General features: G+C 38.8%; 1 protein-coding gene across 1 annotated transcript in view; it reads right to left on the reverse strand.

The window, feature by feature from the left end:
* The window catches only part of LOC148509091 (sialic acid-binding Ig-like lectin 13), an 85,761-nt gene that overhangs the window by 29,464 nt on the left and 36,414 nt on the right, over positions 1-19,883 (reverse strand). Inside the window, exons 5-7 of the mRNA XM_088443649.1 lie at positions 11,828-12,088; positions 11,411-11,510; positions 6,599-6,632 (exon numbers count right to left, since the gene is read on the reverse strand). Of these exons, the coding sequence (XP_088299775.1) occupies positions 6,599-6,632; positions 11,411-11,510; positions 11,828-12,088 (395 nt within the window). The remainder of the gene's footprint in view (positions 1-6,598; positions 6,633-11,410; positions 11,511-11,827; positions 12,089-19,883) is intronic.

The raw sequence follows: 19,883 nt of genomic DNA on the forward strand, positions 1-19,883 counted from the left end.
AAAATGGAAGCAGCCTGGGAAGAATATAAAATTAAAAATACCTCACACATTACATCTAACTCATCACTCTTTTGGCAAACTGCAAAATCCGTTTTGAGGGGATTTATACTTTCCTATGTCTCCTATCAATGTAAACAATCTAATGAATACACTAGGTTACAAAAATAACTTTCTGACTCCTTTGAAAATTTTAAACTAACACTTTCTCCCTTTATTAGAAATAAATACCAAGCTGCCTGAAATCATTTTGAAGAATACCTACATGCTATGGGTGATAGCTTTTGTTTTTTGTCAACTACCACTTCCACAAATTTGGGAATAAGACCAGTCATCTTTTAACTAATATTTTAAATGGTCACAGGCCCCCTATGGTAGTTCACCCTCTTAAGACTTCAAACAGTCAATACACATTATCCAATTCCCAGATTGCAGATATAATGCACTCTTTCTATGAATCTTTATACTCTAGTTCTGACTCAGAGATAGACTCTTCAAACTCTGACTTCTCCTCAGAATTCATCAACTGGGCTAATTTTTCATATACTCAAGTTCCCCCAGAAATGATCTCCTTGCCCACTAACCCCATTTCTTTAGACAAAGTAACCAATGTGCTTAAACATCTCAAACCTGCAAAGGCCCTTGGTCTTGACGGAATTAGTGGGGAATTTTATAAAATCCTAGGCCCTAGAATAAATGAAATTCTGTCCTCGGTCTTCAATCACATATTATCTCAAGACTCTTTACCCATTTGCTTGAACTCAGCCACCATTAAAGACTTACCAAAACCTGGGAGAGACTTAGCTCTCCTGGGCTCCTATAGGCCCATATCCTTACTAAATCAGGACTACAAACTTTTAACAAACATTTTAGCAGAATGTGTAAAATTAATACTCCCTCACCTTATTCATCAAGACCAAATGGGATTCATTTGGGGCCGTCATTAAGTTGTCAATGTTAGGAGAGTGATATCTGCCCTTCATAACTTATCAAATTCTAGTAATCGAGAGAAAGGTGCTATTATCTCATTAGATGCTGAGAAGCAATTTGACCTTATCTCCTGGTCTCATCTGTTTCGAACTCTTGCTAGATTTTTTTTACCTGACTCTATTATACATACACTTAAACTTCTTTATGTAAATTTTCATTCACAAATATCATATATTGGTTTTCTGTCTGCCCCCTTCTCTATCAATAGAGGAACAAGATAAGGATGCCCTCTCTCACTCTTACTCTTCGCCATAGCCATTGAACCCCTTTCAATAACTCTTTGTTTATCCCCCTTCTTTTAATGGTATCAAGGTTGGTTCTGTCTCCTAAAGTTATCCCTGTTTGCAGATGACATGATCCTTTCTGTAATGAAACCAGATATATCAATACCAACTATTTTGAATATTATATCTTCTTTTGGGTCTTTTTCAGGTTACAGAATCCACTTTGACAAATCTGAGGTGCTTTATATAACTGATTGTTCTCCTAATGTGGATGGAGACTCAGTTTTTTCATCCTTTAAATCCCCCCACAAAACTTAAATACCTGGGGATACATATTCCCTCTGATATTACCCAATTGTATAAGGTTAACTTCAAATCACTTTTAACTAAGATAACTACCTTGCTAGACTCCTGGAGGCTCCTGTCTCTCTCCTTACTAGACCATGTAGCAGTTCTTAAGACTGTTGCATGCCCCAAAATATTTAATATTATGCAGATGTTGTCGGTTGCACTCTCTTTGCTAGATATTCAACACTTTAATTCTCTTATGTCATGATTCTTGTGGCAAAACAAATGACCTAGAGTTGCTACAGAAAGATTGATGGTACAATGCAGGAGAGGTGGCATGGGTGTCCCGGACCTAGCTTCTTATTCTCTATCAATTTTCTTTAGGTATATTTTAGATTGGCTAATGGGCTCCTCTCTTTTTACTAACCTAAAAGCTAGATGAAGCTATCCTAGCTCATTTTTCACCAGGTGCTCTTTTACATTCCAAACCAGCCAATATCCCCTAAAATTTTTATCTAACATCTACAGATGTGCCCAGCTAGATTGTTGCTACATACAGCCATTTAGCGCGCCATGCATCTCGCACCACAGAGTAGCCTTGAGTCTCACCACACAGAATGTTTTGTAATGGAACGTAGCGTAGCTCTGGAAAAGAGTCATATCGTGTAATACAACTTTTTGTCCACCAGGTGTCATTTTTCCTAAACTACACAGGGCATGCATCAGATTTCTTATGCATATTCTGTATCACCGCCCAATGATTGACTGACAGAAACTGTGATTCGGTACACTATAGTACAGCATTTTGGTCATGGAATCAGTGCTGTAGAAGAATGTGTATTAAAGCATTAAATAATAACAGTACAGTGTGTGTGAGTCCTGTACTTTTAATAAATATTTACTGTATATAATTTTTTGTCTCATGGGCTCAGACAGGGGTCAAAGGCACGCACAGCTTTCACTGAGACATGATGAATTTGTTTCCATGTACAGTACAGTACTAATATGGCGTGACTCAGTAGCTCGAGCATCTTTTATGTGACTTTTTACCTTCAAATACATCTGAAACACACAGTGATGCGAGTTGATAGCACAAGCAGCTTCTGATGATTAAAATGGTATGCAGCATGCCTATGTTCTGTGAGCCAGTGCGGGTGTATCTGCATGCAAAATGCTACGTTACAGCATCAGTGACTAACACCGCCCGCTATTGACATTGTACGCATTGCCTGCTTTAATTCACACACTTCACATCACACACACGACAGGTATGTTATGTGAAGCTGCTTGTGCCAATAAAACGCATTTTAAGGTAAAAAAGACGCACAAAAAGATGCTCGGCGCTACTGAGTCACATAGCACTAATGCACTATGTTTGGAGCAACTTGAAGTGCACAGAGGATAGATGTATGTGGACTCATCTCTATTACTGTGTTGCAATGTCCCTGTCCCTTAAAGTGACCCTAGATGCTTATTCTTGTACAGAGTCCCAATAAAGCAGCTGTACAGTAGCTTATGTTGACCAGAAGATGCACACTAAGCATTACATAATGACAGAGCAACTGAAGTTCAGTTATTTTAAGGAACTCTACTGAACTCAAAGTACTTCTCTCAACATCCCACCGCAGTACAAATTTTATCAGTGGAGTACGCACCACCTAGAGGTTAAGCAGTGTATTACATGCTGTGGCTTATCTTTCGTTGTAGAATACCACAGTAAGCCACAGTACAGCCATCACGTAATGTTCCATGGTGCGACACAGGAGGCCTGAATGGCGCACTATGACCAACAAACTAGCTGGGCCCATCTGTATGTTTGAGATACATATTACTTGTGGCTCAAAATAAACAGGAGAATGGGAAGAAACCATCTTACTACACCCTATATTCCCATATGGGTAAACCCAGCATTATCTCCCTCACTATTCAACTCTCTTTTTTTAGCGTGGAAAGACAAATGATTACAGATAACAGCAAAAGTATTTGATCCCGGAGGCTCAATACTGCAATTTTTAGACTTGCAACACGCATACCAATTACCTAATCAACAGTACTATATGTTCTTGAAATTACACCACTATATCTCTTCATTACCGCCAGCCATGATCTCGATCACCAAATCAGACCCACTAGAGTCCCTTTCTAATTTCTTACATATAATCCATACCATCTAAATCTTATCTACACTGAGTTAGTCAATAGTCCTTCTGATTTATATAAAAAACAATTGTAGCAATCTTGGAAAGGTGATATTCCCACCCTTGAATCAGTAGAGCTGCTCTTTGATCATTATTAATCTACTCTCAAAATTCTACACTCTTGCTATTTACAAGAAGCTCATATCCGCGTGACATACTGAATATACATCTCTCTTGCACAACGCAAACATATGATAGATTCAGAGTTAGGATCATGCCCAAAGTGTCATGTCTCTAATGCTAACTTTTTACATTGTTTTTGGGAGTGTGGCAAAATTTAAAAAAATGTTGCTGTAAATTACTATCATATCTAAATAATACTTTCTCACATTCCCTCAGACCAGATCCTCTGGCCTGTTTATTGGCTAATTTTTCTAACTGGGATCTGTGAGAGCAGAAGAAAAAGCTTCTACCTCTACTTACACTTTTCGTTACCATAGCTAAAAAGACCATTTAATTCATTGGGTTGTACGCTCCTCTCCCTTTATTGCTGAAGTTCAACAAAAAATGCTACAGTTATTTTACTTCGATAGGATATCTACTATCCTTGATATTCATAAAGGAGTTGAATGATTTTACCAGAAATGGTGATTATTTATAGATAGTTTAGATGAATCGACTCGACTAAAATCTTTAAATTGTATGAATCAACTGACTGGTACTTACTTAAATGTTTGCAGCAAGATTTGTGACTGTACACGTTATTCATCTATAATTGCCATATATCTCATATTATTACTATTTATCATTTTATCCAACTTCTCCTCTTATTACATTTCAATATTGGGGTCCCAGATTCTCCTACAGTCACCCAAACTTTTAGGTTCTCTAGTGTTCTAGGTCTTATTGTTCACCTTTGTATATTTTCTGATCTAGTCATACCATCTTTCCCTTCCAACTTTAATCCCCCCTCCTTCCTTTCAATGACCTAAGAGGAGTATCCAATTAGCCACGGTAAATTACTGCATTTAATTACCTCGCTCGGGGCTATCCAATTAGCTCGAAGTCAGCCCGATGCTGAAACTTATCGGGGTTTTTTTTTCTGGACCTGATGTGTCTCGAAAAAGAGTCCACGATAATTGCCATTGTTTTCACCTGAAAAAAGGCTAAAACACATACAGTAGGTCCGCAAGCTTTTCGCGCCACCTATTTGTTTTCGGAAGAACTATCCTATTATTTTGACCTAAATAATTGGATAGGGTAAAACAAAACATACAGTATGTGAAAATCTGGGATAATTGACAAAAAATCCCAGTTTTTCACCGATCGTGGGGATCGATTAGTGCTCAAGCAATGTTCAGGGCTAAATGGATACCGCTTTATGTATCTTCCTTCTTTTCTTGTCTTGTCTTGTCTTGTCTTGTGTTCTGTCTTTCTCTCCCTTTACTGATTGATATTGTTTTCTTTTTTAATGTGATTGGATGGGAGCAAACACAGTATATAAACAACTTATATGCTTTATTATACTCTCTTTGTCTCTATAACTTACAATTTGTCATTTGTCTGTACAGTCTTCTGTAAACTTCAGAACTACATAATCACCTTTCTACTAAATCACTTCACTTCAGTCAAGAGATTGTTACATGTTTAATTACACAAGTCACCTGGATTATTTTATGCTTAGTATTGTATTGTAATTGTTTGGCTCCTTGTCCAAGCTGTTTTCTTGTCTACCATAATAACAATATAAAATATAAATATATAAATATATATATATTTATATATATTTAACTCAAGTTTTTTCGTAGGTCCACTGACATATAGCTTTTAAACTTGAAACTAATAAAGATATTTAAATTTTAGTTATTATTTTGAATAATCATATAAAGCCCCAGGTGCACTGCCACACAAACAAACTTTTCTTTTTCCCTGTTCTGTGCTAGCTGCCTAAAGCAGTCCAATGGTAGCACTGGCCATGCAGGGGCTGGGCACAGGGTTCTGGCGGTCGGGATGCCGACAGTCAAAATACAGACAATGGCATCCAGACAGTCAGAATCCCAACACCCAAAGGTAAGTACCCCAATACTACAGTAACCCCTAACCCTCCCTTCCCACAGCCTAACCTTAACCCTCCATCCCTGCAGTCTAGCCCTAACTCTCTCTCCCCGCAGCCTAATCCTAACCCTCCTACCTGCAGCCTATCTCTAAACCTCCCCTCCCGCAGCCTAACCCTTACCCCTATCTTTAAATTTAACCCTCATACTTACCCGCTGGGATCGCAGATGCTGGGATGCTGGTGCGGACATTCTCTCTCCTGTCAGGATTCTGGCACTGGGATGCTGAGTGCCAGCATTTTGTGAACTGGGATCCCAAATACATCTCCCCTGCAGATGTTGCATCACTATCATATTATCTGTACATCATTGTTCAATTATTATTATTATTATTATTTTATATTTTTAAATCTCATTTAATTATCATCTTGCATTTTAATTATAGTACTCCACATTCCATAATTTCAGAAACTAAACTACTTGCTATTCATCATTCACTACTAATGAAGTTTCTTGCCAAGTGTCATTTCTCATTTTGGTTTAAGTGTGTGTGTGATCTCACTAGTTATTATAGGGAGAATGCGGACCCTGTAAGGATCTACAGTCTGTAGAGTGAGAATGACTCAACTGGAGACAAGTCAGGAAAATGTGCGGATTACAATTATTTTCCCTCCTGGTGTATTTAGGCACCTGGCAGCACAAGAAGCATCTGAAAACTTGATGCCACAACCCATTGTTATAAGAATACTTCATGCATATATGGTTGCTGTATCTCCTGTAATCTTTATCATGGTCTAATGTATATATTGTTTATCTGCCAATAAGCCAACTTTTCCAACTATTAATCTCATACTGTATAAGTCACCTCGTAATACCTTTAGTACATTGCAATCATTCATACTTTTACCTTACAGCTTGATGGTGTGTGACACATTTTCTTTCTATAAAAAAAGCAAATGGATTAATCTACACTGTAGATACCTGGAGAAGGAAAGATAAATATTGCATTTTATGTACAGTAATTTCATTTATTGGCTAAAACATTATTTGTAGGAACACAGCCCATGAATGCCCTAAAACTAATCATATCACTTAGACATGAGGCACAAGCTACTGTTGTCTCATGAATATTAGTCAATGACACAAAATGGCTGCCTCTCTTGTGTTCAGTTCAGTGGTCATACTTCAGACAAATACTTCAGACAAATAACATTTACCATTTATGCATATTATTTATATACAATAAGATGCAACATAAGAATACCGATTTTTTTTTTCATAAAACAAAGTAAAAAATGTATTAGGCTCTGATTTGCTAGTCCCGGTGCAAATCTGGCAATATAGCCACTCGATTTAAAGCAGCAATTTTAAGGCAAAACCAACCTGGTTATGCTTTAAGTCTAATTGCTGCTTTAAAACTAGTAGCTACAGAATCAGAGAAAATTACATATGGGTCCAAGGTTCAACTTCAGTATACAGTAGTTAAATTTAAAGTGCTTTCCATTTATTGGTGCATAAAAAACACTTAATACATTTCTGTAAGCAATCAACATCACACGCCAACAATCTGTAAATCTCTATTATGTCGCCAAAATAAGTACATGTTTGGTATCATCATATCTTTTCAATAATTGTACATCTGAAAGTTAATATGGCAAGTCTTCCATGATGATATGTGGAGAGCAACTCTTATAGAGTGTTTGGTGGTCCATGGGGAGTTCTCATATTAGTTTAGTATATCTCCATATTTCCCTGCCTTCTCCTGCACCCCCTCACCATCTTTATCAGTTCTTGGCTGAACACACTTGGTTGTAATAAGATCACTTACAGCAGGCTACCTATTATAAGATTATATTACACAAAAAGAGGGTAGGGGTTGTTAGAGATGGGCACACATGCACAAATCAATACATTAAAACTTGACTTATTAGTTATTATACTAAAAATTCCATTCGCTGGGAATGGTACAGTGAAAATTAGAGGTAAAAAATAAATATATTGAATTGATAAACATACATATAGATTAGTGTATAAAGATAGAAAAAATGTGGACAAATAGTGTATAAAAAGCAGGGTCCACCTTTTCAATTTCCCAGTATTATGAAAGCAATGTACTATGTTGAACCGGAGCAAAATTATATGAAATATGTATATTCAATATATCTAATAACCTACATATAAATGCTCCTTGTTGGTCATAACGCTAAATTAATAAAGGAATTCACTAATGGTAATAATATCACGTCTACTTGAGTGGCTTGTGAAAACTTTAGCAATAATGTCCTCCTTTAATATAAGGCATAACTGCTGGTTCAAACCTTTAAAGGTCAATCACATCACAATACTTATTATCTTTTGCTGTCTCATGTGTCACAATTTATTCACTTAATATAATACACATTGTTTTGTGAGCATAGAAAAGCGTCACACTAATACCCCTTTTCCACCTAAATTCCGGGTCTGACTCGGAGATGGAACAAAGATCCTATCCGGATCAGACCCGGAATTTTGCCGGCGCCGACTCGGGATATTCCCAAGTCAGCGCCGCTCACACCGGAGTCGGGTCTGCACAGACCCGGCTTTTGCGGAGTGAAAGTGGTCGCTTGGAGAAGAAGTCATCTTCAAGCGCCACTGAAGCCGGACCAATCGGCCGGCTAGCAGCGCACTCCAGGTCATCGTGACCCGGAGTGCACTGTTCTCATAGCAGGGTTTCACGGGCTACGCCTGTGCTAAACCCTGCTAGTTACCTGGGTTGGATTGCCGGGTCACTCGACCAGGCGATCCAACCCTCTCCCCTTTTACACCAGGGAGCTGCCCGGGTTAACCCTTCAAAAATCCGGGTCTTAGCTCCGGTGTAAAAGGGGTATAAGAGTGCTGTATAATATCAGTTTTATTCTGACTGATCAATTCTTATGAAGCTCACAAATCACTTTAAGATGTGCTGCCAATGAATGTTACTGCAATATTAACATTATCCCTACTCAAGTAGCATTATTACCACACCATATATTTATAGTGTTATCACTTCTAAACTAGTACAAGCATGATAAAGTCACTTTAGGCTGTGCTACCAATAAATAGTGTTGTTGCAATGTTAACATCATCCCTAATCAGGTAACATTATTACCACAGCTCAGATAATCACAGATAGATTGTAATTATCTATATGTTGTTATTCTGTTAGATTTTATTATTATTGTTGTTAGTATTTATGAGCACTCCTAAACAAGGTATGCATTAATCACAGAATAAACGGTATCATGTGCCTCAATGCAGCTTTCAGCAAGTCTCAAAAAGGTAATAATCAATCTGTGTGGTAAATCACACTTCTATAAGTCACACATTTAGCTGTCTCCTGTGTCACAATTTATTCACTTAATATAATACACATTGGTTTGTGAGTATAGAATAGCGTCACACTAATGCTGCTATATAATGTCAGTTTTATTCTGACTGATCAATTTATATGAAGCTCACAAATCACTTTAAGCTGTGCTGCTAACAAATGTTACTGCAGCCTTGATAAAGCTGTTTACACAGTGAAACGTGCATGTTGGCATTTCAAGTGGGTCCACCACATGGTCCCATGAAAATGTATATACAGAATCATGCTTGTACTAGTTTAGAAGTGATAACACTATAAATATATGGTGTGGTAATAATGCTACTTGAGTAGGGATGATGTTAACATTGCAGTAACATTATTCATTGGCAGCACAGCTTAAAGTGATTTGTGAGCTTCATATGAATAGATCAATCAGAATATTATACATCAGTATTAGTGTGACGCTATTCTATGCTCACAAACCAATGTGTATTATATTAAAAAGAATAAATTGTGACACATGAGACAGCCAAAGATAATGTATTGTGATGTGATTGACCGTTAAAGGTTTGAACCAGCAGTTATGCCTTATATTAAAGGAGGACATTATTGCAGATATTTTCACAAGCCACTCAAGTAGATGTGATATTATTACCACCAATATTAGTGAATTCCGTTATTAATTTAGCTTTATGACCAACAAGGAGCATTTATATGTAGGATATTAGATATAATGAATATACATATTTCACATAATTTTGCTCCGGTTCAACGTAGTACATTGCTTTCGTAATACTGGGAAATTGAAAAGGTGGACCCTGCTTTTTTATACACTATTTGTTCACATTTTTCTATCTTTATACACTAATCTATATGTATGTTTATCAATTCAATAAAATAATTTTTTACCTCTATTTTTCACTGTACCATTCCTAGTGAATGTAATTTTTAGTATAATAACTAATAAAAGCCAAGTTTTAATGCATTGATTTTGTGCATGCGTGCCCATCTCTAACAACCCCTAGCCTCTTTTTGTTTAATATAGTCTAACTTGGTTGGAATAGGGCTGCACCCCCATACATTGAACATTATTGGTTGCTAATTACTATGGGGGTTTTATATATGACCGTAAGTCGTCATCTATTGGAGTGTGCAGATATAATCTCTCTCCAGTACCTATTATAAGATGCCTGTTGATATTCACTTCTTTTAATTGCATTCCTCTATTTTAACCTCATTTAAATCTACAATATTTTTTCTCTTTCTTTATGCTGTAATTTGTTTACATTATAGCATATAATTTTGACAACAATTTACAGATTATGCATTCAGCTGTCTTGGGGTTTGCTACTCTGCCTCCTATTTTCTAAACTATCTACTGTATATTGGTTGTTACGCTGATCTTTTAACATCAGGTTGCTCTCTGTGTTCATCCCCTGTCAGTAACACTAGCCCTGTGTGTCAAAGAGCTTACAGGTAACAGGCTACATTGTTAAGGCTCGTATGTCCTGCCTTCAAATATTCTAATGTGTATGTGGTTAGAATCAACAGTTTTCTGTTTGTCCCAGAACGTCTGCAAATGTATTAGATGTCTCAGCAGCTCTGAATGGGTTTCTTAGTTTCCCATTTAGAACTCAATCTAAGCTAAAACTTTTTCACTGTCCCCTTTGTCCATCCTTGGGTCAAAATAAAACAATTCAGCAAATAGACAAGTTCAAGGCTATGTCAAGGGATTTGAATTTGGATAACATGTTATACAGTAACAGGTTCCCAAAAGAAGGATAGGAACATTCAATGGAGCATTTATATCCTCCAATACAACCAATAGCTCCTGATCTTGCCCTATGGATGGCGTACCTGATACATCTAAACTAACGAGCACAATACATTGCATGGTTGTCAACTAAAACGGACATCACATTGGAAAAGGAACGGACTTACTAAACTTTTTTTTTAAAAGTTGAAAGCTCTTTTATGTTGTTGAAAGCTGGATCATATTTTGTTGGTTGTCCAGCGGCAAAAAGATTCAAAAACTTTCTGAGATCAGTTTAAATAAATATTTACATAATAAAAAAACATTACAAAGATGAAGATCTGAGAAACATGTGTTATGAGGTAAAATAGGTGTTTAATAATCTTATGGAAAATTCTATTAGAATACAGATGTTACCTCAGTAGTTAGTTCCACAGGGTAGGAAAGCATACATGACCTCAATCTTATGACCCATAATGATTAGGTTCAAGAAGAGTTTCCACACATTAGGTACAATGACACCATCAGCCTGTTATTTAAAAGCCCTATATTACCTTAATTTTACATATTACAATGGCAATTCTACATATATATGTTATACTTCTATGAGCTGTAATAATATATCATAATACAATCTGTACCTCAAACAAAAGATGATGATGAGTAAAAGTAATATACAGATGATTCCAGATACTGTGAGATATACAGCAGGATGAATTTGTGATGATAACTTGTAGGCACCTGTGAGAGAAAAAGATACCAAGAGGCTAAATAAGTATCTTTTGTAAACATTTTATACGTAGGTGCATGTTCATTACATCACGCCTTATAATTGCAATTTGATAATGACTTAAAAATGATGTTAGGATCAGACCAAATGATTGATCTTAACTATAGAATGATCTGTTCATCCCTACCTAGTAGTGAGTTACAGTGAGTGAACGGGAGAACTCTCACGACAGTGCTGCTACATTATATACTGGCTCACTTTGTCCAATGAAAGTATTAGAAAAAATTTATTATTTAGCCATATAGTACATAGCTTAGTGAGTACTCACGTTGCTCGATAAAATGAAACACCTGTGACTCTGCTGCTCCTATTGCATTGCTTACAGAGCAGATATAGGTCTCAGAGGTCATGTTCTGCACAGTTATTGTATCATTATGGTCTGGTAATAATATCTTGAATTTTCCAATCTTGTACCATGTGTAATGTGTTACAGGAGGATTAGCACGGCTGGTGCACAGTAACATCACACTATGTCCTTCCTCTGTCTCCAGGTTTCCAACTGCTGAAATAGTGACATTCTTTGGTCCATCTGTTAAATGATAATTATTTTAGGAATTCATCAAGTATAAGTAATAATCAAAATGTTTTTTTTTTTGCTTAATAGAACATAGATAAATCACCCAAATTGTCTTAAATTATTAAGGGAAATCTCAGTGACAAATACATGATTCTCTGTTTATATTGAGGGGCTGACGCACAGCGAGTTCTGCATTAGTTGGCATAGACAAGTGGTTCTCAAACTCGGTCCTCAGGCCCCCACACAGGTCACGTTTTCCAGGTCACCCAGCAGGTGCACAGGTGTATTCATTACTCACTTACACATTTTAAAAATGCCACAGGTGAAGCTAATTGTTTCACTTGTGATATTGTGAGGAGACCTGGAAAACATGCACTGTTTGGGGTCCTGAGGACCGAGTTTGAGAACCTGTGGCATAGACTATTTGCTGCAGTTTCACATTGTGGGTGGGATGTATTATGTATTGCAAATTTTATGCGATTCAACCCAACCCTTCTCATCTGTGATTTGCCTGAATACGTAGACATGGGACAGCTCTTCTGATAAGAGCTCTCCCTTGAAATGTAAGGACTTCTGGGTTTATGACCTGGGAGTTCTGTTGCTCATGCGCGCCCATCGGCTTTCCGGAGTTTGATGCATATGGGCACATCACAGCCCCATATAATTCTATGGTGATTGCTGTGCAGCGGGTCCACAGCAAATATCTCCAATATCTGCTTTGGACCTCTTTAATACATATAAGGAACCATATATATTGCGGAACACCTCAGAAAACTGCTGTTTTTGTAGGTTTGACCACATTACCTTGCTTATTACATCCCACCACGGGTGGATTTCCCACAAGGCACTACAGGCGGCTGCCTAGGGCCTGGTGGTACCATCTGTCAAACGCCGCTGGCAAGTTCAGAAGGAAAAAAAATCATGCTCTAATTTCCACTGGCCGCGGAATCTGCACTGACCAGGCGAGGTGGGGAAGGACATGTTAGTTATTCCCAGAGAGTAGGCAATATGTGGCCACTGCAATTTCTGTGCCTAGGGAAGTGGAACAACTCTTCTGTTGAATATAAGGTGCGCCTGCTGTGCCCCCTGCCCTCTCTTCTGCTGGCTGGGTGCTCACTTTAGTGGGCCAGGCATCAGCAGTCTGCTCTGCTGACCACGCCCCCTGGGATTCCTGTGACATGCTGTGAAGATTACGGCAGCTGCCTTGTTTTGCAGTTGCAGTCAGTACACTTCCTGCTTCACCTCCTCCCCATGCTGCTATCATTAAAAAGGTAGGTATGTGATTGTATACCCCCTTTACCTCCCCCCAATCCTCCCCCTATCTTGCATTTATATCCTGGAAGGTTAGTGTGTGTGCTCTAGGACAGATAGATATAGTGTGTTATATATATATATATAGTAACAGGGCCGGGGAACTGGTACCATCTCCTGGGGTAGATGGCAGTGCGCAGCAGCTGAGAAATCACAAAAAATCTTTTGGTCTGATGCAACTGGCCTCAGACAGTTTTATTATTATGCAGCAAAACAAAAATAACAGAAATATGCACTTTGCCGTCTGGCACTAACTAAACACAGAAGTGATCCTAGCTCACTAATAAACAAAGTGCAAGAAGTTTTAACCAGGCTTAGGTTACCTGGTTTCAGCAACCTGATTCTCTCACAGAGACACAAAAGACTGTCCTCTCCCCAGGCAATGTCTCCCTGTAATGATGAGCCTCACAGCTCTAAAAAACAGCCACACAGCTGAAAGCCCTAATTAGCCTCATGTGAAGCTAATAGCCCAAAAAGCTCCTTACACAAAACACCTTCCTGAGGTTTCAAAAGACATAGGTCAGGAATCTAGGGCAAGTACACCTGCCTTCCACTATGATGCCAGTGACCTTGTCACAATATATATATATATATATATATATATATATATATATATATATCTCAAAAAAGAAGAGAAAGGGTGCTCTAATGTACAAAATATAAAATATATTAAAATACAAAATGTGTAAATAACACAAACTGAATAATTAACAATTAATGCAGCAAAGAAGCTACTTCAATGATCAGTCCTAGATGTCGACACAGAGGATGAATCTCCCTTTCGTTTCACAGAGAGTAGATTTATTGAGTCCTTTGTTGGTCTTTAAATGATTTTGTAGAGGTCATAAATCCTGTTTTCAGAGTTAGCAATGATTCCTTGTAATGTTGCTGAAAAATACCATCAAACACTAGTCAAAATACGATAGAGACCCAACGCATTTCGTCCCCACATGGGACTTCATCAGGGGTACATCATCAAATGCCTGTATTATCAGTCCTATTAATAGCCCGGAAAATGTGAACACTGATCAAACAATCCTAAGATCTGTTTGCGGAGAATAAACTGGAGTAGACGCACTTTATATAGTGGATGGATTTATACTCCTAGGTAAGGTTTGCTCAGAAGCAATAATCCTGTTCCACTCCTGCAAAATACTGCTGACAAGTGTTTCAGTCTGACTTTTGCAGCATAATATTCACTGATGAGAATGAGAAAAGTCTCCCCCAAATTTCTCCTCTAACTGTGCCCAGGAAGATTTCCCCTATTACTCCCATATGCCTCCACGTTCTCCTCACTTGTGCTGCTGCTAAGCTCTAGGTGAGGGCAGTGTAAGGAGATCACACACTAGTGGTAGGGCGCCACATCAACTGCCAACCTGCCCCCAGCACTGCTTCCAGCAGCTGCCTTGCTTAGGGCTGGTCCAGCCATTTTCTAAAGCCCACCTTCATCAGATAGGATTGCCAATCAGCTGTCCGACAAAGAGCTATGCTGCCTTCTGACTATATGCTACAGCCGCTGCATCCTCACTGCCACTGCTCACCAGCCCAGGAGATGTCTTTTTCAGAGCTGCCACTGTCCTGTACCCACTCCTGACACACATCAGCACTGACAGCCACCTTTCTGGCAAGGCAGGAACCATTGCTTCTACCAGCTGCCATGCTCCCTCTCCGAATCCACCCGCTATGCCCAGGAGCCTATCCACCACTCAGCTGCCACCTGGGATACAGGGGAGTGAGCACTCCAGCGCCCTCTCAGTCTACTGGCAGCTCCTCTTATCTCTCTCTCTCTCTGTCCCTGCCCTTCTTTTTTCTGACAGGAACCTAACCACTCCCAGCTAGATCACTCTGCCTCTTCTACTTGTGTGTGTGTATCCCAGACAATGAGGCACATCCCCACCAAAGAAAGAAGTACCATATAAACTTCCTGTAAACACACAAAATAGATATACCTGTATACATAAATTATAGAAGGAATATGTCATGAATATAATTAAATACATATACTTTACATCACAAATTGTACATTCATAAATATTACAATCATTTATGAGTACAGTACTTAAATGTAACCCTTAACCAGGGTTACGCACACACATATATCAATATATATATATATATATATATATATATATATATATATTATACTACCATGTGTACATATGTATATATAATGTGTGTTTGTGTATGGGAATTTATATATTTATAGTTTGGCACTTTGGATCCTGCAAAAATATATGTATATATATATATATATATATATATATATATATATAATTATAATTTCGGTACTTGTGTACTTTATGGACTCATTGCAGAGAGAACCCAATGAATGTTTTAAATGGTACTTGTGTACTTTACGTACACAAGTACCGAAAGTTGTCCCCACCTAAAGATGAAAGTTGTCCCCTTGCGTGCTTGCTACGCTCGCCACAAGGTTATATTCGCCCTCTATGCCCACTTGGATGTTAGGGAATGATGCTGGACACTGGCTAATGACATCAGGGTCCTCTCCATGAAGGGGATTTAGACACTACCATGATTGATAATAATAATGAGTGTAGGACACTTGGGTTCTCTCTGCAATGAGTCCGTAAAGCACTCAAGTACCATAATTTATTTCAATTTTTTTCGTAGAACCTGCTGGAAGCTCTAATCAAGGCTTTCAGTGCACTCAGCAAGATTGATCATCAGAGCAGAGCTACGCATATACAAGGGACTATACCTGGTGGTAAAAGCTATAGTGTAAGTTGTTTATTACTGCTACCAGCCAATAATGCCAGGGAGCTGAGCATCACTTGGCTTTATTTATATGTTAAATTGAGTAGATAGAATGTTTTCTATCTCTGCAATAAGCAGCGGCAGAAAATCTGTAATACCATCCCAGACAGTAGATATACCCCTAAGGAGGAGTGTGTGCAGGACGAGAAGGAGGGGGGGAGGGGGTGTCCAGTCGGGGACTTTGCCTGAAGGCTGCTGCTGTGTTGTCCATAAAGGGGCTTAGGCTGCAGTATATAAAGGGGGGCTTAATTCAGTGGGTGCTGCAGCTGCTGTGTCACTTGTCCTGTCAATTAACTGTGGCTGCTGCTGTGCTTTTGTCCTGTCCATCAAGCTAGGGCTGAAGTCCATAAAGAGGTGCAGTGTTGTCCAGGGGGGGTGCTTTGTCAATTAGGGGTGCTCTTCACCAGTGTAAAAAAAAATTAAAGTGCTTTTTTAATGTGTGCGTGTTAGCAACTTAGCTGCGCTATTAATGTACAGTGACACTGCCACAGTTTTGGGACTCTGCAGGTGGTCTGTCCACACTCGGCAGGGGTGCTTTGCTGTCCATCAAAAAGGGGCGCTGTCTATGTTGCTCATCAAGGGGCTGCTGCCTCATTCAGGGGTGCTCTTCCCCAGTGTAAAAAAAATAAAAGTGATATTAAATTATCAATCCATAAAAAAAAAAAAAATGTTTTTTTCTGTGTATGCGTTTTAGCTGCACTATTATTGTTTGGTGACACTGCCGGCCAGACTGCAGTTTATCATCCACGTATTGTGACACTATGAGTCGTAGCGCAGTGTTATTCTTATTCATAAATAATCTTGTGACGCTGTAAGTGGTAGTGCAGTCTAATATTCAACTTTTCACTTCTTTCCTCAATTGTGAATAAATTATTAGTCTACACGCCGACTACAAGACCACAACAAAGTGCTAAATAATTGCGTTATATATAAACCATAATGACATCACTGTACGTGGCAGCACAATGTGTTATTCTTATTCATAAATAATCTTGTGACACTAAGTGGAAGCACAGTGTGTTATTCTTATTCATAAATAATTAATCTTGTGACACTAAGTGGTAGCGCAGTATGTTAATCTTATTCATAAATAATCTTGTGACACTAAGTGGCAGCGCAGTGTGTTATTCTTTTCTTATTCTTAAAAAAAATCTTGGGACACTGTTGGTTATTGATACCACAATGTAATATTTAAAATTAGTACAAATTGACTTGTGTGCTGTACCCCACTTCATTCTTGTTTGTTGATATGGAGAACAATCATGTGAGACTTGAGAGGAGAGCAGGAACCACATACTAGTGTTGGAGCTGCTGCCAGTGCAACAAGTCCATCTACATAATCTACTAAAGCCAATACCCAAGGGCATACAGGGCTTAAGTCAGGGCATCTAAAATCAAGAACCAATCTTTTACAGTGGTAAAGAAGAAAACATCTGTCATGGATTGAGGAACTTGAAGTTGTGTACCAGAGCTGGGTTGTAAAACAGAGACACCTGAACCAGTGGGTAGTTGGAAACTGGATGGTTTAATATAGTTTGTGCTCAAACAAGAATAGATGAGACTGTGATATGAGATGCTGAATTATAGTCCCCTGTGCAGAGATAACACAACTAGAAGATACTGAATAAAACTGTAAAACAAAAAGTCTCTGAACAGTCACTGGACTTGGGAGACGAACTGTAGGCAGGAACTGTAGACTTGGAGTAGTTGAACTTGAAGAATAGAATGGACGTGGAACTGCAGTATTGTAGACAGAACTTGAGAACTTGGAGTATAACTCTGGACTGGAGTATGATGGAATGAACTTGAGAACTTGGAGTATGACTCCGGACTGGAGTATGATGGAATGAACTTGAGAACTTGGAGTATGACTCCGGACTGGAGTATGATGGAATGAACTTGAGAACATGGAACTTGGAATTGTAGTAGTGCTAGAAGCATAGGTTTCACACACGGAGCACAAGAACATAGGTCATGCTGTGGCAATGGACATTGTTGCACTTGCAACTAACCTCTGTCACCGGAAGGACTTTTAAACTGTCAGGCTTAAGCGTATTGGCTGAAGCTAGCAAAGACTGCTGCTGACTGGATGCAAGAACACCACCTGACCTGACCCAAGATGGTCGCGCCCATGATCCGGAGGACTTGCACGCTGGCGCACTGTGCGCACATGGACCTATGGAAGAGGGACACGGGCAACAGCGGGGATGCTGCAGATGATCATCAAGCAGAGGGCCCACATTGGAAATCACTGGGAGAGCAGGCCAGCAACTCATTAGGCTGCGATGGCACAGACGTATGGGAAGATGCAGGGGTCTGAGACGGAGGTCTCTAGCATGCTTTGTGACAACATCAAAGGAAAAGACATAAAATTGGCAATATGCCAGTTTAACCACATGAAGTGGCAGAGAAAGTGTAAGGCCTTGGCCTTTATTTATAACTGCTGGTTCTGCCTCTTATGATGGATGTAAGCACAATTGAACATGCTGACATAGAAATCGAGGATGCTTCTGTGGAAGTGCACCAGTATGAGCAGGATATTTGTGTAGCTGATGCTAATAAGGATGTTGATGATGAGGATGTTGTTTTTGTAAATTAGGCACCTGTGGATGAAACAGTTGTTGCCCATGATAAGGAAAAGCCCATTGTCATGCCTGGACACAAGACAAAAAACTTGGTTGTATTGACTCATCTGCATCACCAGTGTTTTTTGGGGGGGAAAGTTTTGTTTTATCTTGGCAGATGCACTTGCTGGAGAAAGTGTATTAGAGCTACCGCTGCATCATGTGCCACTTGAGCTGACAATTTGCTTACCAACAGCTCTTCGCAGCTCTTCAGATCTGTGTCCATTGGGAAGAAAGACACAACATCTTCAAACCTTCTGGGATGAAAATCCACTACCAGCAGCAGCAGGCATAGCGCTCAAGAATTCTCAAGAAACACACAATGTAAGAATCAATCTTTAAATCTTGCATTTGCTCTGTTCGGCTTGTCCACATATCTGTGGTTAATTGGACAGTGGGCACAATGACATTTGGAGGCCACTGATTAATTTTTGTTTAATGTCCCTGTACAGGTTGGAAAGTGTTTTTCTAGTGAAGTGGAATCTTTGCAAAGGATTGTTTAACAGTCAATTGTTTTATAAAGCACTACTAGTAGTCTTCCTGGTCTGCTTCTGGGATGAAAATCCACTCCCAGCAGCAGCAGGCATAGCGCTCAATGAATCTTCTGGGGCAAGGACTGATGTGAATGAGTAAAATATTCTTTGTAAATGCATCCCCTCCTCCCTTATAAATTTGGTTTAGAATCAAAAAATTTAATTAAATTTACTACCAATCAACTCTTCCTGTCCCTGCCTTCAACTAAATACATACTCCAACTCCCTCAGACCTCTTGAATAATAAAAACATTTGTTTTCTGATGTGCCATGTTGGAAGTTGAACTGAAATGTGTTTGTGCCGCCCACTGCTGCTGCTTAGCTTAGTCAGCCAGCTAGCTTGGTGCAAATTTTGGGCCTAAACTGGATTATTGTGAGCTGTGAGGTGGTCAAAATTGACTGGCAACGAGTGGAAATTAATGTTATTGAGGTTAATAATACTGTAGGAACAAAAAAAAAAAATATGTGATTTTAGCAAATTTTATAAATGTTTTAAAAACAAAATACAGATCCAAAACCAAAACACACAAGGGGCAGTTTTGTCAAAACCAAATCCAGATC

The sequence above is a fragment of the Taudactylus pleione genome, unplaced genomic scaffold, assembly GCF_031769625.1.
Source record: "Taudactylus pleione unplaced genomic scaffold, aTauple2 ptg000332l, whole genome shotgun sequence".
NCBI lineage: Eukaryota > Metazoa > Chordata > Amphibia > Anura > Myobatrachidae > Taudactylus > Taudactylus pleione.